The 22,835-nt window shown below is 48.9% G+C and overlaps 9 protein-coding genes across 9 annotated transcripts; 3 read left to right on the top strand and 6 right to left on the bottom strand.

The window, feature by feature from the left end:
• Window positions 1-7,293: 7,293 nt before the first annotated feature.
• Window positions 7,294-7,676, bottom strand: BU24DRAFT_418516 (uncharacterized protein). Its single transcript, XM_033526999.1, has 2 exons — window positions 7,468-7,676; window positions 7,294-7,414 (listed from the first exon to the last, which is right to left on the bottom strand). The coding sequence occupies exons 1-2, from the start codon at window positions 7,661-7,663 to the stop codon at window positions 7,374-7,376; spliced, it is 237 nt and encodes a 78-aa protein (XP_033387280.1). The 5' UTR covers window positions 7,664-7,676; the 3' UTR covers window positions 7,294-7,373.
• A 2,019-nt stretch (window positions 7,677-9,695) lies between these two features.
• On the bottom strand, window positions 9,696-11,629 carry BU24DRAFT_447548 (alpha/beta-hydrolase). Its single transcript, XM_033530828.1, has 3 exons — window positions 11,217-11,629; window positions 10,887-11,025; window positions 9,696-10,838 (listed from the first exon to the last, which is right to left on the bottom strand). Exons 1-3 carry the CDS (start codon window positions 11,409-11,411, stop codon window positions 9,790-9,792), a joined length of 1,383 nt encoding a protein of 460 aa, XP_033387281.1. The 5' UTR covers window positions 11,412-11,629; the 3' UTR covers window positions 9,696-9,789.
• A 517-nt stretch (window positions 11,630-12,146) lies between these two features.
• On the top strand, window positions 12,147-15,173 carry BU24DRAFT_439329 (BRCT domain-containing protein). The gene is made up of 4 exons (XM_033530297.1): window positions 12,147-12,286; window positions 12,337-12,779; window positions 12,834-14,250; window positions 14,298-15,173. The coding sequence occupies exons 1-4, from the start codon at window positions 12,188-12,190 to the stop codon at window positions 14,952-14,954; spliced, it is 2,616 nt and encodes an 871-aa protein (XP_033387282.1). The 5' UTR covers window positions 12,147-12,187; the 3' UTR covers window positions 14,955-15,173.
• A 745-nt stretch (window positions 15,174-15,918) lies between these two features.
• Window positions 15,919-16,920, top strand: BU24DRAFT_489000 (uncharacterized protein; the record flags this gene model as incomplete). Its single annotated transcript, XM_033533591.1, has 3 exons — window positions 15,919-16,285; window positions 16,343-16,597; window positions 16,660-16,920. The coding sequence occupies exons 1-3, from the start codon at window positions 16,196-16,198 to the stop codon at window positions 16,918-16,920; spliced, it is 606 nt and encodes a 201-aa protein (XP_033387283.1). The 5' UTR covers window positions 15,919-16,195.
• Window positions 16,921-16,983: 63 nt separating this feature from the next.
• BU24DRAFT_458672 (ESCRT-II complex, vps25 subunit) lies at window positions 16,984-17,616 on the bottom strand (the record flags this gene model as incomplete). Its single annotated transcript, XM_033531661.1, has 1 exon — window positions 16,984-17,616. The coding sequence occupies one exon, from the start codon at window positions 17,614-17,616 to the stop codon at window positions 16,984-16,986; it is 633 nt and encodes a 210-aa protein (XP_033387284.1).
• A 196-nt stretch (window positions 17,617-17,812) lies between these two features.
• BU24DRAFT_489002 (uncharacterized protein) lies at window positions 17,813-19,775 on the bottom strand. Its single transcript, XM_033533592.1, has 4 exons — window positions 19,355-19,775; window positions 19,202-19,305; window positions 19,078-19,149; window positions 17,813-19,022 (listed from the first exon to the last, which is right to left on the bottom strand). The coding sequence occupies exons 1-4, from the start codon at window positions 19,560-19,562 to the stop codon at window positions 17,895-17,897; spliced, it is 1,512 nt and encodes a 503-aa protein (XP_033387285.1). The 5' UTR covers window positions 19,563-19,775; the 3' UTR covers window positions 17,813-17,894.
• Window positions 19,776-20,271: 496 nt separating this feature from the next.
• BU24DRAFT_109077 (carbohydrate kinase) lies at window positions 20,272-21,187 on the bottom strand. The gene is made up of 2 exons (XM_033520774.1): window positions 20,818-21,187; window positions 20,272-20,765 (listed from the first exon to the last, which is right to left on the bottom strand). Exons 1-2 carry the CDS (start codon window positions 21,058-21,060, stop codon window positions 20,307-20,309), a joined length of 702 nt encoding a protein of 233 aa, XP_033387286.1. The 5' UTR covers window positions 21,061-21,187; the 3' UTR covers window positions 20,272-20,306.
• Window positions 21,135-21,946, bottom strand: BU24DRAFT_109131 (uncharacterized protein). Its single transcript, XM_033520775.1, has one exon. The coding sequence runs from the start codon at window positions 21,861-21,863 to the stop codon at window positions 21,447-21,449; it is 417 nt and encodes a 138-aa protein (XP_033387287.1). The 5' UTR covers window positions 21,864-21,946; the 3' UTR covers window positions 21,135-21,446.
• BU24DRAFT_418523 (uncharacterized protein) lies at window positions 21,797-22,496 on the top strand. The gene has a single exon (XM_033527000.1). The coding sequence runs from the start codon at window positions 21,958-21,960 to the stop codon at window positions 22,198-22,200; it is 243 nt and encodes an 80-aa protein (XP_033387288.1). The 5' UTR covers window positions 21,797-21,957; the 3' UTR covers window positions 22,201-22,496.
• Window positions 22,497-22,835: the final 339 nt, after the last annotated feature.

Consider the following 22,835-nt stretch of genomic DNA (forward strand, 5'->3'; position numbering starts at 1 on the left):
TGAGTAGAGTAGGGCAGGGTAGGGTAAGTATGAGAGGGTAAGGGTAAGGGTAAGGGTAAGGGGGGGGTGGACGAGAATCAGTGACGAAAGGGGATGAAGTTGGTAAGAGGTAAGAGAGGTGAGAGAGGTGAAGGGGGTGAAAGAGAGTGAAAGAGACTCAGAGTGAAGGTGTGGCGGAGAGATGAGGCGTGACTGGCGGGAAATGGAGGCGTAGGCCGTTTGGGATTCTCAGTTGGAACTTGGGGGGGAGTTGGAAGTTGGAAAGGTAACAGGACAGGGAAGGAGCGAAGGGGGGGGGGTGAATGGGCAGGAAAGGACGACCAGGGGGAGTAGGGAAGGGAAGGAGAAAGATGCGAGTGTGGGCGAAGAGTTGTGCAAGGCAGGCACAAAAAGTTACAAGAGATGTATTAGGGATTAGGTCGGCGACAAACGACGGCACAACTCGAGGATGGGAAATGAGATGATCAGGATGAGAATAGACCCCCGGCACACTTATTAGACTGGGACTGGTCGCTGAAGACACAGACACAGAGAGAGAGGTTGGGGGGATTACCTAGGCCATGACTACAGTGACCAGACCACTAATTAGGATACTTAGTTGTCTTGTACACTAGGGTAAGGGTAAGGGCATGGGTAAAGAATAGAGGCAAGGGTAGTGGTAGGGGTACGGGTGGGTGAGGTGAGGCGTAAGAGTAAGAGGACTAGTTTCTAGTTGGTAATTACGGAGTACCTACTGTAGTCTTGTCGCTATTACAGCAGACTCGGACTCAAAATCAGACATGCCTACCTGGGTAATCGGCCAGAGTAGCAATGATTTATTTAGGGAATGGTGTGTAGTCTAGGTAGTCCCAATGTGATGCGATATGCTGTGCTGTACTGCGCTGTGCGACGAATATGTTAACTCTAGTAGTTATGCTACGAGTACTGGACTGGACTGGACTGGACTGGTACCTGATGGTGTTAGTTAGGAACTTGGGATGTACCAAGGCTAGGGGCCCGTACCGTGTCGAATGGTAAGGCATCGCCAAATTTGAAATAACTGACTACCCAAGGATGATCTGGAAAGGGAAAGGATGGGTTATCAGAATATGCTCCAGTCCGGTAAAAGTCAGTTGTGAATGAATGAATAAATGGGCATCCTTAGTTGCATCCTATCAATCCATCAATCATTAAAGCAGTATTCTTTGTTGCCCATGACTGGTAGAGAACAATCAGATAGGCCTTTATCGAGATTATGCAGAGTACCTAGGTAGTCAACACACACACATCCAGTATGTATATAATTCTTCTCGTATCCTGAATAATCAAGCCAAGATGATGATAGAGGAGAAATACTGTGAGGCCTGATGGAGCGATGGATGACGGTGGCATTACGGCAGTTACGGTACATACGGAGTAAGGCACACCTACCTAGTTAACTACCTACACAGTAGACAAGTCACAACCTTGAATTGCGTGGTAAACTGTGGTTTAGTGCTCGGCTGCATCCGCCAGGAACCCTAAAAAGTACTTGTAAAATCCATCCATCCCATTGGCTGATCCCCACCCCCTTTTTCTTTTATTCCTTTCTGGCACACGTCTGACCTCTCGTCTTTCTTCTTTCTTTTCTTTTCTTTTTTCATTTGTTTTTCAGAGACAGACAGAGGAAAAAGACACCGAGAGTCTCCCATCCACTAACAGATGGCTGCAGCTGCTGCCCACATCACATCACATATCGATTGCATTGTGCAGCTCACGTGATGTCTTTTCTCTCTTTCTTTGTGTTCACTGGTGGCATGCTCCTCCCTGTATGCAGTGCAGTACAGACCGCGACCAGAGTTTCATAAATCCCTAATTCCAATTCCTCACGGACCGCGAGACGTGACGAACGCAAAGACGTGAACAGGCACAGGGCCATCGACATACCTACTTGGGCAGTTCAGTTACACAGAGACAGCGCGACATCTAACTGTACGCCGCCCCGTCCCGTTTGCCTCGTGCTTCACGCGCGAACGCGTCGATGCACGCACCCCCCTCTTGAATTTGATCCTATCCTGTCCTGTCCTGTCCTTCCATGCCCCATGCCATGCCATGCCATCTCATTATCGATTGCCCACCACGATTCCGATGATGCACCCAGCCGGCAGACTACAAAAGGGGTCTATTCAGCTGATGACAGGATAGAGAGGAAGAGACGGAATGATGCGCATGAGTCTTAAGAGTTGGGATTGAATTGAATGGACACTGGAGATGAGATGAGGTCAATCACGGCCACTCTGTCGGCGTGGGTCTGGCTAGACTGGCACGTTTCTGCCCTACTACTTGTTAAGTGGTGACTTTGTTACTTTCGTCCTGGTCAACTGCGTATTCACAACTCAATTGGGATGCACCTTTCACGATAGCGTCGCAGCTACAGTCAGTCCACCACACCCTCCCAACCTTCTCCCCTTTTTATCATCATTTCTACTTTACTTTCTACTGCTAGAGCTCTTTTGACACTTTCCGCCTTGCCCATCCTTCACTTCCTGCCTCCCTTTCCTGGCCACGAGCTCCCATGATGGTCCCCATTGCGAGGAGCCATCCTTTCCTCCTTGTTCCGGTCGTCTGCAGGTACATGCAGCCTTATTGGTGGCCGGTAGACCCCTTGCGGGAATGATTGTCGCAACGACACCGTCGACTTGGTTTTGCTTTGGAGGCGTTCCTCTAGCGCACACAGAAAGCGGAGCTCTCACGGTCCACGGATCGCTCTTCTGCTCTTGTACGATCCCTATCCTCTCCTCTACAATACACAACACTCACCTACGATTCTACGAATACTGGCCAGTGGTGTGGTGACAATCCGTTCTCGTCCCTTCCAGTGGAGTGCTGTCCCTGACTCCGTTCCTGGCAGTGGCGACTGGCTGTCCTTCGCTGCCCATCATCATCACATTCATCAACATCATTATCGTCCATCTCCTCGCCATTGTCAATACCCCTGTCTCCCATGTTTCCCCATGTGCTCATCGATGCAGCCCGATCCTCTCGTCCAACTTTTCCAACTCACAGCTTCCGCTCTCCTCTCTGCTGAAGGTCTCCTGTGAGTTCAGTTTCCCTGTTTACCATGGTGCTGTGCTGTGCTGTGCTGTGCTGTGCGATGTAAGATGCCTGTCTCACCAAATGGCACCCGAATACTTGATTTCCTGGTTGTGCTGCACATCATGTCCGTCATACAACCATTTTCATAATCATACCATATCATATCGCACCCACCAGAACCGCTGGGTGCACGGAACGAAGCGTCCGCGGACGGTGCAGCCGTCGCAACGCGCTCGCGTTCGCGCTCAGATACCTACCAAGTCAATAATGACAATAACGGTCTTTGTGCACTCGCTCAAAGAACGTGCGTGAACTTCTGAAAGGAACTCCTGCGTGTAAACGATGGCAGCATACTCCGTACACAAGTTGCTCTGTGCATTCATCGCGCGCACACGAGTATTAACATTTGTCACGTCTCCACAGACCCTAAAGAGCTTACAGAACGTTTGACTGTTACCGTGGCTCCGCCATCTTCCTCTGTAGACACGCATCCGCCAATCGCTCGAGCGGCCTCCACTCATTCTGTGGCAATTGTCCACGACACAAACAGTCGCCCAACGTCCATGTAATAATTGCTGCGAATTGTGGACTGTCCAAAATATGACGCGCAAACCAGCCCCGCCATATCGCCCCCCTTGGTAGAGGGGGACTGGACTGGGAACGGACTGCTGCCAGGATGGAGGAAATAACATGGCCTCAGCAACGCTCCGCTCATCTTCCAGAATGATTTGATCCCGGTCTCCGTCATCAAAATAGATTGCGCATCAAAGACATGCGCAAGGTTCGAACGGCTCCTCCGGACACTGGACTGGCATCCCCCCCAGAGCGTCTCTGGAATTCCCGCAGTCATGATTCTGCAGGGCTGACGGGAGCTGGCCCATCGTCGTCACAGCCTACCTGATTGCTCTCTATCTCCAGGCATAACCCAGCATATGACATCGAGCAACAACAAGACTTAGAAGTACAACAGCTGACGAGTATGACCGCTTTTCCAGAGCGAGATAGTCTTACCTCTGTATCTCCTTCTCCAGCCCAGCAGTAGTAGCAGCAGAATAAGGATGTGGATGGATGTCACTGCTTTCCCTTTTCGCTCTCATGCCGTGCCGAATCCCTCCCCAATTTCCTTCCATTCAGGCAGTAGATCAGTCTTCTAAGAAATGGGCTTGCAGCTGCACAACGACCCCGGAGCCAATGGACTGCCCCAAAAACAAAAGGTTTTCAAACAATGAAAATCCGGCGTTACTCCTCTTCCAGTCACGGAGTCGCAAAACAATCTACAGGGGGAGAAATAAATAAAAACAATAATGAAAAAATAGAGATGCGCGTTCGTCCACAGCAACAACCGCCGCAGATTTTTCATTGGTGTAGGACGTACGGTTCTTTGTAAACTTTAACGCCTGGAACCAATGAGAGTCGCATCCAGTCGTGCCAGCACAGCAATATTTGTTTATCGATTTTTGCAACGGCTATTTCCCAATGCAGCACAACACCTGTATCTGGTTATCGTTTGAATATCCTCTCCTGTATACTCTGCTGCTCATTTAGCCCTACGCGATCTCCTTAGGTACTTGCACGGCACTGTGTCTCTACGTCGTGCAAGAGCCCGAAGCGGAGGATTACCCGTACGCAGGTATGTCCTGACACTATAACAGCGAGCCAACAATACTTCGTTGCGCAAACTATCAACACTGGGATAGTTGTAGTCCACGGTTTCACCATCTGCTCTTGATTTGGTGCGCCAGTTGCCTTACTAGTCCAACCGGGCCTACCTTACAGCAGCAGCCTGTTGTTTCGATCTCCTTGTCCAACGATGTTGACGGTGTACTCCCACAGGGGTCCAACATCAGCATTCGGCCTTACCCATCCCAGGTCTATGGCCTGCACACACACATCATGCAGTCAGAAATACCGAACGAAACAGCGAGCCAGTCGAGCGCTAAGCAATGTGTATTTGTAACGAGAAACAAGACAAGCACGGTAATTAGCTTCGGGTTTTCTGGCAATATCACCTGTGAGCGATCGACAGTCCTCTTTCGAAACAAACATCTACTTTCCGCTTAGGGAAAATGTTCGGGCAACGAGGGGATTGAACCTGACGACACCTGCAGAAGCAATGGTGCATGTGTATTTCTTTGTGTACGCGTCTTTCAGCGAGTATTCTTTACGTCGCTTTCACCATGTCCACCGTCACGAACTACCGTATTCATACGTACGTTTTTCGTGTGGCACAGAGCATGGCGCAGTCAGTCGCTATCAAATGCAGAAATGTATGTACTCCGTAGCTCCATGATACCTCAACGTATGCAGGCCAACGACTCCGCCGCCTTCCACCTAACTACCATCACTTTGTCTCCCGGGACTCCTACCAAATAGGTACCTAAGTACATATCAAAAAGAATCCACGACCGAATTTATTTTTAAATCATCATTATGCGCCAATACAAGCTACAGTTAGTTTACTCGTTGCTTCCAGCTATCCGTATCGTTCACCGCTGTAAAAACGATATCTGACATACATGTAGGCATGTAACGTATTTTCATGTACAATCCCATAGCCTCCCTCTTACCCCGAGCAGCAAGACAAACACCCGTTTACACCTCCAGCTTCCCCACGGACAACCTCGATCGAGAAACATCCCATTCATTCCCCCGTCCAGTACACTGCAAGATTCCCGTGACACCAAACCCCCCAATCCCACAACCACATGCCTAGATTCCCCCACATCACATCACATCACCTAGAAACGAAAATACATCCACCCTACCCTCCCTCCCTCCCTCCATCAGCCCATCCATATCCCGCAAAAACCCCAATAAGCCACCATTCTCCACCACCCGGCCCCGATAATCAAGCAAATCCACTCAATCCCATCCATCCGTCGGACAAATACATGTCAGCTCAATCATTGCGCGCCCGTCGAACACCTCGAATAATCTCTCCGTCTGCATTTCCCACCTCAGCGCCTCGTTCGGCCAATCACAGCACAACCAAGGAGAGAAGCTGACAACTCCGGGGCCCCCAAAGAAAACGGAGGGTCGGTTGTCGTTATGATGTGATGTGATGGCTGGGGATGCTGGGTGGTATGCGCCCCCGGGTTCGCCCGTCCGCTTGTGAGAGAGGCGGTGGTGGGTTCGGTGACGGAGTTGTAGATGGGAGTGGAGGTTGGTTGGTGGTGCGGCTGACGGACGGTGGGTTGTGCTGTCTGTGGTGTTTGCGTTGGGAGGTCGACGGTTTGTTTCTTTCTTTACCCTTTTATTTTCTTTTTTTAATTTAGGAATGGTGATTAGGGTAGTGGCTGTATAGTGTAGTATGGTAAGTATAGGAGAAATTATCAATTTGTAGGCTGCGTGGTGTTATAGTAGAATTATATGGTTTCATTACTATCTCCTGATATGGGGGAATTATATCTAATATTCGATACCATCTCTCTTTTTATGAATGTGACGAGAGTATGTTCTATGTCCTGTATCAACTATGATCATGGATTATTTGTTTTGGTGTTTGGTTTATATGTGGATGTTCGTGATATATTTCGAGTCTGGCTTTTACATAGTATATCATGCACAACATGCACAGCGAGGAGAAGCTCGAGGAGATAGTTCTTTGATTGTAACATATAGAATACAAGTTGAGTATATTTTAATTTCTTTCAATTTACTTTCAACGGTTGGAAAAATTATACATCTTCGTAAAGTGTTTTCGAGGTTCAGAGTGACTATCCTATCCACATCAATACACAATCTCGAACCTGTTTGTCAAGTCCCGCATTGCAGGCAGACCTTTGTCGTTCCTTCTACGTTCCGGGTGGGCTTGATATATATATCTCTGATATATAATGTACTGTTCAATAAAGCCAGACGGTCGTGTCTGTTCATGTTATACGTAAGAATTTGAGTAGGTGACTTGGAATAGCAAGACGTCAACTAATCCAAGAAAAATCCCACACAGGACCCTACACAACCCAGAGACACACAAAATAACACAAGAAGACTAACTGGTTGAAATAGGACCCAGGATAATTGATTTTACCAACAAATAGCGCTATATCAGCATGTGCTCCCATGTCTCATTCTCAATGGACCGATGTAGAAACAGCACAAACCGTTTGATATTACGACCCACGCACAAAGATAAAAAGCACTAATATCGAAGCGAACGGTGGATATCATGGATAGAAATTCTCTCCACCTACCTACCCATGCATTCATAAAGTCTCATGCCATGTCAACAATTCGGACATCGGTGAAACCCACAACAACGCAACGCACGCATATACACCCATCTATGGCACGATAAGATCCAAAGAAAACTATTCTTCCTACCCATATGATTGATCGGCAAGGTAACCTACCAGACGAAGTAACTACCCCACTGCTGCTGAGACTTTCGACACATCAATAATGCATGATTAGTGTTTGCCTCTTCGGCTATCATCCGATCGAAAGCACTTGAGAAATAGCTCTGCCACCCCTGGTCCCAAGGATTTGCAATGTTTGTCAACAAACACACGGCCAAATTGAGAAATAGTGCACCATGGCGTGCTTGTACTGCACTGTCAGGCGAGACTAGCCACTGCTTTCGACTGACTTGCTGCGATGCCAGCCTCATCGTGAATTTCCGGATTGGGACTGGTTTGGCCAACGAGGCCGTGGCATTGACCGCCTTTTCCTGGCGAGATGCTGCAGTAGCGTCCTTTCTGTGGGCAAGAGAGAGTTTGCATGTGCTCGGGGGACGGGCGGGAACTCAACGTGGTTCGGGACGGAACGTGCAAAGTTAGGATGTGTTGATGGGACAGAAGGAGGAGCAAAAATGCGTGTACGGACTGCAAATTCGGTTTATTGTGGGCGGTTGGTTTGATGGGTCTGGACCTTTTGATACGCTGGATATGAAGAGTTGAGATGCATACACGGGAATTGAGTGGGGAAAGAATATGTACTTCGGTACATGGGCGATGACACGCTGGCGAAAACACACCGACTGGCTTTCACAGGCGAGATACAGTGAACAGGTTCATGAAGCAGGAAACAGCATGTTTGCATTTGTTTGTTTGGACTACTAAAACTACACCGCTCGGTAGAGCGGAATTGCGGTGCGCTATCTCACACGTTTTTATCTATGCACTATTCCCAGTTAGCCTTGGATCATGACCAGGGAGGCGAAAAATATATCAAGTGAAGTGAAGGGTGTATCAGTTCTCCAAGGTGAAATATGTTTGTTTCTTCAACGGTGAACTCGGTAAGAACACAGCGAATCATTTTATTCATCATACGAAAGGGGAAAAGGGAAAAGCAGATTGCTGACTTACGGTAGCAGGTCGAGCATGAATTTCATCAAGATCGCGATATACTATTTGGCGTTATCGTCAGCAGGTGCCGATGAAAAATTCGAACAAAGTTTGAGCAGGATAGAAGACAAAGTGCCCATCAAGTGTCAGGCTGTCTTGATGTTAGCATTTGTTTCTCCGCGACAGTTTCGAATCCACGTACCTCATTAAATCAGATTTGTTGGAGTGATCAGTACGAACGTCCCTCGTTACAAGGCCGCCCATTCACACAGTGTGAATATCGTAAGAATCATCATATGAAAAGGATGGAAACACTTCGACGAAAACGAAAGACCTCGATCATACCTTTGAACCTATCAACGAAGTCAGTACAGGCTTAGCAATGTCGACAGTTATTCAGAGGGAATAGTCGGCGATCAGATGATGCTGTGTCAACAAATACTTCCTCAGCCAAACACCCACGAGTTTGTACGCTCGCTTTGTAACGGATGCCGACCTTGGAGTACAATCTGTCCGCCCGACGCATCAAAGGGTATCATCACTGGAAAGAGGAGGGGTTGCAGGCGTGCAAGAGTGGGTGGAGATGTACCTATTGAGGTGATTGTTAGCCTCTGAAGACCACTTGCAACATGTTGGATAACAGGAAGAAGGGAGGAGCAGAAATCAGACAAGGCTGAAACTATTTCTTGACAGAATCGACAATGTATATTCAGATTGAGGAATGCCTTTCCGGTGTCGTGTGATCATCACTCTGCTGGGATGGAATGGGGATTGAAAGCAGGGAAGTGCTCATACCTTTTGGAAGTCAATAACTCGAATCTATAGTCGCTAGATGCTCTACGCATTTGTTTACGTGTACTGTTATACAGTTAGCGGATGCGCCAACGAGTTATGAAGCTATGCGCGAAATGTAGCAATGCATCATTGTAATTCTAGAGCGTTAAGAATCCTCACGATGTATAGGAGTTGGATTGTTACAATTTAATCATTTGCGGGGGAGTGCACCGTAAAAGCAGCAATACTTACAGAAAACAACGTTCGCTGAGATGCGCTATGTCAGTGTCTGAGCAAGTTGATGGTAGTCAATTGCGCCATCTACAGCGTTACGAAACTCAATGTCGAGTTGCCTGTTGATCTTTGGCGGTTGAGGTTGGAAGTTGGAACAGAAGAAAATTGCGCGGGCATTTTATTGTCGGTAGCGCGCTATTACATAAGCGCCTTGAGCCAAAGCTCAAAGCACCAACCCTGTTGGGAATTGATCCGAATCAGATTGATATCGACTACCTTCTTCCGCGATGCTCAATTTCTTGATAATTTGGTTCATTCAAATGGCATCAAGAATATATTGGTGACCTAGTATAATGTATGAACAACGAAAGAGGTAATCTATCGTATTCCGACAATAAATATTTGAGACTATGATGAATCTAATGCAATGCCTCGCGAATATTCAAAGCTTCGCACTTGGCTCCTTCTTCTGCGGCATCTTGTTGCCTTTCATTGTATCTTTCAATTCATCTTGGAATCTCTGTGTCATAATAGATCGTTCTATGCCCTTCTTCCCTGCCCAATCTTCTTGAGTCATCTGCTCATGAGCTCTCCACCTCAACAGCTCCTTCTTAATCCATGTGCCTGTGTGCTCAGCACTCTCTTCAACCTTCTCCATAGGGATCAGATGACCTGCACCCTTTACCATGACCTGGTCCACGCGGCCTTCTTTGGCGCCGCCACTGCCCCCCGCGCCGATGCCTGTCTGAGACATCTTGTCTTCGATATTTGAATCGTCCGAGAGGAAGGACAGTTCTCCGAATATGTACAGCACGGATGGGCGCAGGTGGGGCAATTGTGCAAAAACCAGCATGGACTCTCCACGGTAGAAGGGACTTTGTGGAATAGAGCCTGGAGTAAGGTCTGGGTGAGTGCGGCGATTGATTTGAGGGTTGTCCAGGGTGTACTCAGAAGATGACGGTTCTTTGTCGCCATTGCGAAAAACGAAGTTTGGCCTAAGGAAAGTCATAACCTCTTGATGTTTGGTAGTCGTTAACGTGACCTCTTTGGGTTTGGGTGGATTTGGAGTGACCGTGGGTTCTCCAGACACTGCTGCAGGGACCGGGCCCGGTGTCGAAGATGATTCGGGGTAAAGCCGAGTAGGCAGGTCTCTCAATCCGAAATCTATCCATCGGTCGAGCACACGAGAATCCCAGGCCTGATAAAATTTGTTCCTCATCATAGCTTTCCTGGCCTCCTCACGGGAAGGCCACCTGTCTCTGCGCTGCGCGGAAGAGAATGCTGGTGAAACATTACCACTCACAGATACCATGCGTTGAATGACAGGGTCTACGAGAATTAAAGACTCAAAAAGCCGTGGATGTAGCAATGCGAGATTTGCAAGCTGGCAGCCGCCCATGCTGTGCCCTACACCAATGATAGGGCGCGGCATCTCTTTGCGGAAAGTATTCACCATGTGAAGCAAGTCTCGGCTATGATCGAGCCAGGCCGCTGTAATCGTAAGCATTTTCTTACTGAAAACAAAATATCTCTACTCACGATCGTTTCCAAGTTTCTCCTCATTGAGAACGCCACTGAATCCTTGGTGGACAACATCTGCGATCCATATCCCTCTGATCGATATTCCAGACTTGTTCAGTTTTTTCAGTAACTCATCCCAGAGTGGCTCATATAGTTCCTGATTGAGGTTAGCATTTCGTATGAAAGATACCACCCATAACAAGCGTAGATATCTGGATTTATCGATGGCATAGGAACAGGAATGTTGTTAATGTGGGGCAGTATGCGATATCAACATTATCTGACCAAATATGACCCGACTGGGTAAATTGAATAGTAAAATCAAAGAATATCCAAAATTTAGTTTACCTTTGGAAATCCATTGGCATGAGCTGCGATTATCGTGACATCTCCAGGTTTGGGATTCGTGTTCAACAGAGGTGTGTACTGTTTTACGGCGAGTTGGAGGACTTCTTCCTGGGTAGTTGAGGTAGACCTGGGAAAACCACGAATGTGAGAAGCATCTATAACGTGCTCATCAATTCTGAAAAATTCTGAAGACATCTCCTGAACGAAAGGCGAAAGAGCGCCCCTTGCAAGTTACAGCCGTGGGACAAGTCGCTACTATGATGAAGGTGACCTGCTCGATTGCGGACTTGGTAATTCAGAGCTCAATGTTGTAAAGGATAGTTAGGATGTGTTGATCACAATTATGACACCTAAAATATGTATGTGATGAAGAAGGTCGCAAAAGGTTGATTGAGGTCGAGGTTGAAGTTAAAGTGCTGAATTGCCGTTCTAATCGCTGGCGGGCCGAGGTTAAGTCCATATCAAGCAACCCTGAACTCGTCCCCACGCCTTGTGGTACAACGCCACAGGTGATAGATTGAAACGCGCCTATTCGCACAGAGTGCGAAATATCTCGCTGTTCGAGGGAGTTATTGGAGAGAATAACCCAAGTTTTGTGTAATCATTATTTTTTTGAAGATTGTTGCGTTAGACATAGCTACAGTTACATATCTATGTATGTCCTTTACGCCTTGAGTCAGCTGCGATTTGTCCTATTAATCGACCCACTTCTCGATCACCACAGAACTGATTCACAGTGAAAACGATATTGGTCGTCCTTGAAGTGAACTGATTTAGCAAACAACCTCATCCACTTGCTTCATGGGCAGTTGAACCCTGAAGCGGGCAGGTGCCGAGGTGGGGCGTCACGTGTGGCGCGTCAGAGTGGTTTGTGCACAACGACGCGACTTACGTGCGGCAAGTGTAAAGCATATCCCATGGTAGCATCCCACCTTTCTACAGGACGCAACACAACTCGACACAATCGCACCATGGGAGACACCGCTATGTTGGATGGCGATCCGCCAATCTTCCACGGATTGAGGATTGTAATCATACCTACAGACATTCCCGAGGAGCGCCAGCAACAGGTACTTCGACGCGTCTTTATCATGTAGATTGCTTCTCTAACAGTGTCTAGTTGGCAGATGATATCAAGGCAATGGGAGGCACAGTAGCTCCTTTCAATACCTCTACTGGTCGCATAGACGATTTGGCAGATGTCACTCATATTATTTCCACAACGTCCGATTTTCCAGATTATCATCGCGCCCTCACGTACTTGGAGAAACCTGTGGTCAAACCAACTTGGGTGGAAGCTTCTGCGAAGGTCAACAAACTCAAAAACCCGCGAGTGTACAGTCCAGATCCTGCTCTGTTCATGAGCGAGTTGGTTGTGTGCTGTGGAAACCTGCCTGAGAGCGACCAAGAAGCGATTGCTGGCGGCGTTTTGGCAATGGGTGGACAATTTTCGCCCATCATGTCGAAATCTGTGACGCACTTGATCGTATTGGAGATGGAGGACCCTCGAGCAGTATTGGCTGTGTCTAAAAGACTACATTGCCATATAATACTCCCACACTGGTAGGAATGGTCTCGTATATGATGTCGAGCATTGATGCTAACGTGTTCATGTAGGTTTGACGACTGCCTGAAAGTCGGTCGAAAAATATCAGAGCGCCCATACACATTGCCAGATCCAGAAATACTCAAGACCCAAGCTGAAGCCGGTGCGATTCCCGCTGTTCGAGCCAGTCAGTCAATCCGGCAAGCCTCCAATCCTGAACCGGTGGACGAATTAATGCAACACAATACTTCACTAGAGCATCTTGAGCCTCCGCGAGCTATACGAGCATTTAATGGAAAGAGGGTCATGTTTGGCTCAGATCTGGGCCTGAACGACAGGTTGGAGCAGGTAGTTACAGATCTGATCACAGCAGGGGGAGGGGAGGTCACAAAAAAGGTTGAGGAAGCCGATATATATGTGTGCAACTACCGCGAGGGTAACGATTACGTGAGTGCATCGCAGGCCAACAAAGATGTAGGCAACCTGAGCTGGTTGTACTACTTGATTACGCACAATACCTGGACAAATCCTATGCGCCGGTTGATGCACTATCCGCGACCTCGTGAAGGAATTCCTGGCTTCGGCGAATACAGGATTAGCATATCTAGCTACACTGGCGAAGCGCGGGTCTACTTGGAGAATCTGGTGAAAGCCACAGGCGCAGAGTTCACCAAGACCTTCAAGCAAGACAACACCCACTTGATTGCAGCACATCAGCACAGTGAAAAGTACGAAGCAGCGAAAGAATGGGGTGTAAACATCATCAACCATCTTTGGCTCGAAGAGAGCTATGCAAAGTGCAAAGAACAGACTCTCACCGACCAGAAGTACAGTTTCTTCCCACCACGTACAAACCTGGGAGAAGTTCTCGGACAAACCGAAATCAATCGCAAGGCCGTTGAGGATGCATTCTTCCCTAAGTTTCGAAAACCTAGCAAGGCTGTGAAACAGATCATTCAACAGGATGGAGTACCTGGTTCAAGTGCTCCCAATATGAAGCCATCCAGTGACGTGAACAAGTCGGCTTCGCCGGTTGGAGAGAAAGCGAAAACAGCCAAGACAAGGGGGAACGTATCTACTCCAGTGGCACCACGGCACTTCGAGGAAAAAGAAAACCAGACACCTGGAACTACAGGAAGCCGTGGAGCCAAAGACCGAGCACTGTCAAAACTCCACGATGCTGCACCTGATATTGCAAGATTTGAGAAAGAGATGAAGCGCAAAGGAGGTGTGATTCATGGCGGAAGAAGAGAGAAGGATACTTCCGATGATGACAGGCAAGCGAAACCCAAGGGAAGGGACTCAAATGCTAGCAAACGGTCTATTGAAGAAGTCGATGCCGAGGAAGACGAAGACTCAACGGATGAGGCTGCAGGGAACGAGATGCAGAAGAAGAAGAAACCCAAGAAGACGCCCATCATCCACCGAGTTCTCATATCCAAGGACGAGCGCTGGCAAGGCGATGCAAACAAAGAAGCCAAGGATAAGGTATGTTTAGTATATCAGCTTGGTGTGCCAGAACTGACCATCTTCAGGCGAAACTCCGAGAATTGGGCATATTCATCACCGACGATTACAGCAATGTCGATGTTATGTGCGCGCCTAAAATCGTTCGCACAAAGAAGTTCGTCGCAGCGCTGGCTTGTGGGCCTACTATTGTTCGCACTTCTTACTTGGATTTTGTTCTCACTAAAAACAAACTGCCACCAGTGGAAAAGCACCTTCTCCACGATGAGGAATTCGAGAAAGAGCACGGATTTCGACTTGATGAGGCTATCGAGCGTGCAAAGCAGAACAAGAAGCGCCTCTTGCGCGACTGGACTATATATGTCACGGACGCGGTTACTGGTGGAGCCCAGACCTATCGCGATATCATTGCTGCCAATGGCGGCAAGAGCAACATGTGGAAGGGAAGGGCCAACCAGATCAATGCTTCCAAACGCACCATCCAACCTGTGCCTGGAGATGTTAGCCAAAACCAAGAGGAGGACGAAGGCGATGTTATTTACCTCATCTCTGAAGCGAAGAAGAGCGAATTCCCGCTGTGGGAGAAGTTTAGGGATCTGGCGAAGAAACACGACATGGTACCACGTATCGTGAAAACGGAATGGCTGCTTTTTGTTGCGATGGCACAATACGTGCATTGGGACCCTGAATGGGAGCTGAACGAAGACATGGTCTCAGCATCATGATGGCTTGATTGGATGCGAATAAAAACAGGCGCAAGGCGATCGTACCTCGTACATTGGGATGCATTGGACGGCTGGCTAGGAGGATATCTGGGTACTTCGTTTTCGTACCGCCCTAGCGATACCATGGAGCAATTACTAGCGAACTTGCATTATCGAGTCGGTGTTCAATGATTGTATAGCATATCTCCGTAAAATGTAATTTTCGAAAATCGAAGCATGATCTAATGAGTATAGTTCAGCCAGTTGCAAGTGCTTTGCGTGATGATGGGCCCCTGGGAATCCTTATAACTAGATAGACACGTTTTGGCGTAACTTCCGATTCCATGATCAATTCCAATCGTACATCACTTCACACTTCTTACTTCATGCAGGAGGAAGAGTCCCATGAGAACAAGACTGCCCAACCACAGAGGTAGCTACCCATAGAAATTGTTGGAGGCTTCTCCATCCCTGTCTGTCTGTTCTGACGTTTCGTTCCGACGTACATTGAATGATTCCCAATCATTGGCTCGGCCTGGTCATCTATCGCTTCCGTTATCCTCTTCAATGCGGTCTTGGGTTATATTTCCGATGCGTGTCCGGAAGACGTCCATAATTGTCTTCGCCAGGCTTGACTTGATCAGCTGATGTTTCCGCGACGAGATTCTGGTAATTGGAACTGTAGTGCACAAGAACCTCGGTGTGAATTGGGCAAGCAGTCCTTTGGCGCTGAACGAAACTGTGGTTATTTCGATCCCTTATTTGCTGTAAAATTCAGGCGTCAGGCTGGGGTACAAGAGTTCCTATGCTATGAGGTACTATAAGAAATCCTCTGCGTATGCCATCGATAGCTTGAACTGTCACATATTGTCCCTGTTCTAGTATTGCATTTCTTCGTACTTTTTTCGTTACTGTTGATTGTTTTTCAATGTTTCTATATATAATTTCTCACACCGTAGCGTTGCGTTCGTATGTTGCATAACATGGCTGCATTAGTTTACCCATTTAGACAATTTCAATTTATTCCCACGTCTCTCATCCACCAATATCAATCGAACGCTGCATAGGATACGAGTAATTGCAGAGGGGTCTCTCGCTAAAATTCTCCAATTCTAGATCTTGAATGCTACGTATAACGAGGTGCCTGTCGCCAACAATGTCACATTGTAAAATCTCGAGGAAGGATAGAAAAACCCCGTGTGTTCCTCGAGTTGTTGTAAGCCACACCCTTTGTCATTATTCCGTTTCAAAGTGTATTCATCATGACGGGTTTTCGGAATCTGTGGCGAGTTGCTGGGATGTGCATGTTGCTGCCCTTGGTCACTGCGAGAGACATTGATTGTTCTATGAGTGTATGTATCTATACGCACGCTGCTGAAATTGCTGAACTGTGCTGACTCCTAACATAGGATTCAACTCGGTGTGATTGCATCTATCAAAATGGCGCAGACAATACCATGGGTGGCACCGATTGTCGAGTATGCAAAGTCGACGGCAATTTCTACTGCGTCCTCTGGGGTAGTCCTGGCTGGATGTACGGCCCATTGTGCGATGCAACGCAATGTCCGCCCGGAACGACATGGCTTGATGGCAAGATATCCCCTGGGAACTGCTATTGCGATTGGAATGTGAAGCCTCATGATCGTTATCCCTGCCCAACACCGGTACGTCTTTCTCTTGAGCAAAACTTCAAGTACTTGTTGATCGTTGTTGATGAATAAAATAGGCTGGAGATTGCAAATGCTCCTACGACGATATCACGCCGTCGGGCACGACGACGTCCACGTTGCCAGGCGCGACTTGTGTGATATGTCCCGAGGGTCCTGCTGCTGGAGGATACTACTGCACAGAACGAGGCAACAGGGCGAACAAGTATGGTCCAGTCTGCATGGGCAACGAGCTGGGTCCACAGTGTACCGGAAAGGGATGTGTTTGTAATTGGATGACGACGATGGATGGACCTGGGTGGCGCAATGATACGGTGTAGGGATTGAGCCTTGAAAGCCATGCCGCTCCTATACTCCATACTTGGGGTTCGTCTCTGTAGCGTTCAAAAGAACTTGACACCCTCACTTCCTTCTCCTCCAAAAATCTGCGCCTTCCCTCTCTTGACGCATATGCTCAGACTCCTGCTCAGAAGATCGGGATCCATCCCATAAAATTCCTCTTTCATCGTAGCATCACTCTCGGTGATCTCATATAGAGTCAACACGACTCCCTTCTGTCCTGTCCTATCCACCCATTCTTCCAGCGCACTAGCCCACTCTTCAGGTTTCTTCCAAAATATCCAACATTTGCCGGCTTCGCCGCCTTCTTCACCTTTGACTTTCTTGTTGCCGGCGGATATCCATTCGGCTCGGTTGCCGCCTTCTGTTGTTGTCATCCATTGGATGACGGCGCGGGCGTCACGGAGCGAAAGCCGCCGGGAGAGGGAACTGTTATTGAATAACGGCGTAGAGAGGGCATCGACGAGCGTAAGGGTATATATGCGATGGTGACGGCAGTATTCTTGGATGAGGGAAGACCAGGAAGCCAATTGAGAGGCGCGAGTGGAAAGAACGGGCTGGATGTTGAAAAAGGGCGGGAAGGAGTAGAGACGAGGGAATTGGAAGGCACCGCTGCCTTCTGTGGTCGCTCCACTTGTTGGAATCGGCGCAAGAGGGGAGCTTGACGTGGTGACCATGATCAATGAATGAATTAAACAACGAGAATTGTTGATGGTAAGGTGAGACAAGTTGCGTGGTCTCGGAGGTGCTGCCAGGTCGGAGCTTGGGTGCTGATCCATCGCGGGGTACCTCAGCCCTATAGCTTGGCCGCCAGTACTAGATAAAATGTATAAGGGAACCGATGATGCAGTATATGACCGAATAGTAGTTGTACTTTTAGATATTTGCTATTATTGGATATTAAGATGTAAATTTCATATCAATGCTATGCTTTTGCCTTTCCGGAATAAATGCTCTATCGTAATCTAACCAACATGCTCTCTACGTTCTCCAGGTATTCTCTAACGCTCTCTGCACACCTGGCCGCCATTGCGCCATCTATCACTCGGTGGTCCGCACTCCAACTGAATACGCACTCCTCCCTCTTAATGATTTCTCCATTCTCTCCAAAAGCTGGGACAAGTTTCGCTTTTCCAACACCAAGGATAGCGACCTGAGGAGTGCTGATCACTGGTGATACTGCACCACCTCCAATGCTCCCAATGTTGCTGAGTGTAAATGTTGCTCCCGTGAGGTCTGCACTTGTGAGTTTACCCTCACGTGCAAGCTTGCTTAGACGGCTGACTTCGGCTGCAAGCGACTCGATTGTATGGGACTGCACATTCTTGATGACAGGCACCAAAAGACCTGCTGGAGAATCAACAGCGACACCGATGTTGTGAGAGCCCTTCACAACCATCTGTGGCTTATCTGGGTTGGTGGTGGTGTCGAGGTGGGCGTTGAGGAGAGGGAACTTTAGAAGAGACAGAGAAACAGCTTTAATGACGAAAGGGAGAGCTGAAAGGCGCCCTGATTTGTCCTTTCCAACGTTGTACTTCTTCCTCAGGCTGTTGAGTGCAGAGAAATCGACACCATCAGTGTAGACAAAGTGAGGAATGGATAGTGACCGGGTCATCTGCTTGAACATGCCAGACTGAACTGGAGTAAGAGGTTTGACCTGGTCTTCTGCCTGTGGAATAGGTGCTGGAGTCGAGGTTGGTGCTGATGGTGTTGTCTTTGTGGGTTGCTTCGCCCCCTCCGCATGCCTGTGTACATCCTCTTTCGTGACACGCCCGTCCTTTCCTGTCCCTTCTATATCTTCGACATTCAGTCCGAATTCTTTGATCAAGTGCCGTACCGCCGGTACCGCCAACGTTGCGTGCTTTCCGGGTGTCCGTTGTGGCGCAGAGGTTAATAATTCCGCCGCCGGTGGAGGTACATCGCCAGTGACCGCATTGGTATCGTTTCTTCCGACCTCCAAACCATCAACTTGTTGGCCTGTCGTTTCCGTGCTGGAGGCGCTCGCTTCTTTCTCTGATCCACCGTTTAATAGCGCGGCGTCTGCCTCGGATATGTCGCTTTGGATGTCTATGTCTACCAAAGGCTTTGAGAATGTCAGCCCCCAATCTTCTTCGAATTCGATAAGAGAACGTGCATACCTTGCCAACTTTGGCCATATCGTCCGGCTCATAGTAGAGCCTCTTGATTACGCCATCGAATCGCGAAGTAATCTAGTTTAATTTAGCATACTGGCCATTTAAGGTGAATTGAGTGCGATTGTACCTCTACTGACGCTTTGTCGGACTGAACCTCGCAAATGGGGTCGAACTGCTCAACGCGAGCTCCAGGCTTAACAAACCATTGAATGACCTGGCATTCAGTGATGCCTAGGGTTATTAGCTGCCGGTATTCCTCCATTACGGGTTCCTTGCGTACCTTCTCCAATATCTGCCAGAAGATAAGGCTTCACAGCTTTCCAATTCCTACTTTCGTGGAATGCTCTCCTCGGTTGCGAATAGCTCTGGAGCGGTTGTCTACAAGCGGTAATTGGTGCCTTGTTGGCGGCGCCGTGGCGGCAGGCTACTCTCGAGATTACAGACTTCATTGCGGGCGTGTAGAGATCAGAAAGAGAGGCATCGCTCATTCTTGAAGACACAATAATGGCCCCGAGGTTCCAAGGTGGGAGGGTAAAGCCGACAAGAGCCGCGAAAACATGACAGCATCTGGGGTGACCGTTGTCCTAACCCTAAAGGGAAGGCTGGGAGCTCGGCTCAAGCAATCATCAGGAGCAAATACGCACGTTCCCGACTGTGTTGATAAGAAGAAGAAAAAAGTCCAGAGCATGCGAAAATTTGCTATACGACACGAAGTTTCTTCCCTTCTCTCTGACAATCGCTACTATCATCATGCAGGTTGCCTCTGGCCCTGCGATGCGCCTACGACCCAGGATATCGGGGAAGTAAGCAGCCTAAATCGCGAAATCTGGGGAAATTGTGCCGCTCGCCGAGTTCCTAGCCCACGTGCGTGCAGATGGTCTCTGCGCGACAGATCATGGCTTGATCGCGCGCTCCGACAGCCTGGATCACCAGTGTCAGTTTGGACATCATCTCTTCGCACAGAGTCGGTACATTGAAGACCCATAATCGGTTTCGAAATGCATGATAAATTGCGTTAATATAATTGCTCAATAGTCCGCCAACCACAAAGAGCACACCGCCCTCAACAACAATTAAGACAACCTGGCCCTGGTCTTGGATATAATATATTACTCTGCGCCATTTTCAGAGTCCACCCCAAATGCCAATAGAGACGCCGAAGATGCTAAACGCTAAGAGATAGACAGGAGGAAGGTAGAAGAGATGAAGTTGCAGCCAAATCCTTCTGCCGATTACTTGATATCCTTCTCCTCAAGAACACCGTCGACTGCGACGGTAGCGAGCTGTTGGACTTCGGCAGGCGTACCCTTAACATCAATCACCGAGACGTCTTTGAGTCGGTTGACTTCGTCTGCGTCGGGCTCTTCCAGGGCAGCGAGTTGGCTCACTACCATCGCATCCTTCATGTAATGGCCCTGTCTCGCTGCGACACGAGCAAGAAGAGTTTCCTTGGAGGCGCGGAGATACACGAAGTGGACATCTGCATTAGGATCCTCGTCGTAGAGACGCGCTGTCCGGATCACATCGCGATATTTCTTCTTGAGAGCGCTGCACGTGACAACAACGCCCTTGGCTCCCTGCTTCAGAGCTTGCAAGGCTTGGTCGCGGAGAAGGATGAGCCAGTCCCAGCGGTCGGCATCATCCAGAGGAATGTTGGCAGCCATCTTTGCGATGTTTGCTGGAGGGTGGAACTGAAACGGGTATTAGCTTGAGATGAACAAATGCAATGGAGGGTGTACGAACATCATCGCCCTCAATGTACACGAAACCGTAGCGTTCGGAAAGGAACTTGGCAACAGTGCTCTTGCCGCATCCTGCTGGGCCGGTAACGATCAAAATATGGTGGTTGCTTGAGATCTTCATGGCAGTGCTGGTGTGGGTGTTGGTCGGAGCGATTGTTGAAGGAGAACCTGGAGTAGACATAGGAGGCGTGGGAGCGGCGACATAATGAGCAGGCGCTGGCTGAGAAGGTTGTGCTTGCAACATGTTTGTGTATTCGACAAACGGACAAACAATAAGAGATTGTGTAATGGTCCTAGGGGCCTAGTGCGGTAATGATGGGGTGACGGTGATGGGAAAGAGGTATCGGGTAGCGTGCTTGGTAGAACAAAGAGTTCAGGTAGGACATGCACCGGGCTATATATGCAGTAGAGCAAACACGATATGACCAAGAGAGACCTCACGCCAACTGTAAGCAGCAATAATAATTGTAAAACGAATATGGAGCAGGGGCAGTGCCCATATTTAAGAAATTCCACCCGCACAGATGCCGGCCCGCATGACGGCAAGGGTGGTGGAACTGGAAATAGGTGTGAAAAAGTGAATCGGCCAAGGCTTGATGTCACAGTATGCCCCCATAGGATAAGTACGAATCAGGGAGAATCGCGCTGGCTTCCGCCCAACCTTGAATGATGGGGGATGGGGGAGAGGATAGCAGTGCCGGGTTTGGGCTGGCGTATTCGACCAACGAATTGATTTGCCCCCGACACAGATCCGCGGGCCGCTGGAGTTCGGAGTGTGGTGAGAATGTCCAAGGTCAGGGGTGTCGGCGTTTGAAGGGCAAAGGAAGCCGTCATGACCATCGACCATAGTGACCATAGTGACCATAAAAAAAGTCGATGGTGGTACAGTCTAGGCGTAGTTGCGTGGGATGTTGGCGCCTCTGGATGGGGAGGTGCTGGGAGGAGCTGGGAGGTGCTCACCGCGCGTCCCCGCACTTTTGCGCCATCCCAGTCGCCCTCCCAGCACCTCCCTGGCCCTCCCACATCAGAAAAGTCAGGAACTCGCATTCAGGTCCTGCAATTGCATGCACCGCATCTGCAGCCTGGCAACCCAACACAACCCTTGCGCTCCTGCTGTTGGGCCCCCCTCAATTCGGGGTAAATGGCAAATTCACACCATTACGCCGCACTCTTCGCGATGCAGCTCGCCTCCCTTCCGTCTCATCAATTTTTCTTCAGCACAAGTTTACAACCGGTGGAGGGAAACAACAAGCTAGTCTTCGAGGCGCCCACGACTCAGAAGCCGTTGGATAATAACGCGTGGGGGTCACATTCCCCACGCGCACACGAGCTGGCCCTGCTGGCGTACAAAGCAAAAGCATTCGGACCGCATACGGTAGTTTAGCGCGGAGTCCTTCCCTGGAGCGAGCTGGAGCGAACTGGAACCAGCGTGCCATCATGTTGGAGAATTTTTTGGGCAACCAGCGCCGCCCACATAGCTTGACTGAAAAGAGCCAGCCTGGAAAAGCTCCAGAACTTGAACAGGCGTAGTAGGGACGGCCAATGGGGCAAAGCACTCCGAGACTGGTTACATCAGGCACCAACTGGATGTCGATACTGATGGACAAGCATGGAGTATTGTAACTCACCGCCTGCTTGTTAGGCAATAGACCATGTTACCTGCATAATTTGTTCGTCGGCGGAGCACATACAGCCAGCTCCGCATGTATGTATGTACTGTATGTATATGTATGTGATATGTCTGCAATGTTGAATGCATGCAGTTGCTGTAAGCCCTGTAAGGTGCGCATCTCCGCCTCTTCCAATAATGCCTCCAATGCCCGCAAGTACCGAAGAGCGCCCACCCGGGCCGTCAAGGTCCTGTGATCATGTTTCGGAACGGAACAGGTGCAGTGACGAGTGACGTGGTTCGTGTATGTAAAGAGTCCTCGAAGCAGTAAGATTATAGTAGCAGCAGCGATGACGACCGTAGCAAGTAAGCAATAATGAGGAAGCTAGTCGAACGTGTAATGAAACCCA

This window comes from Aaosphaeria arxii, assembly GCF_010015735.1.
Source record: "Aaosphaeria arxii CBS 175.79 unplaced genomic scaffold BU24scaffold_2, whole genome shotgun sequence".
Lineage (NCBI taxonomy): Eukaryota > Fungi > Ascomycota > Dothideomycetes > Pleosporales > Aaosphaeria > Aaosphaeria arxii.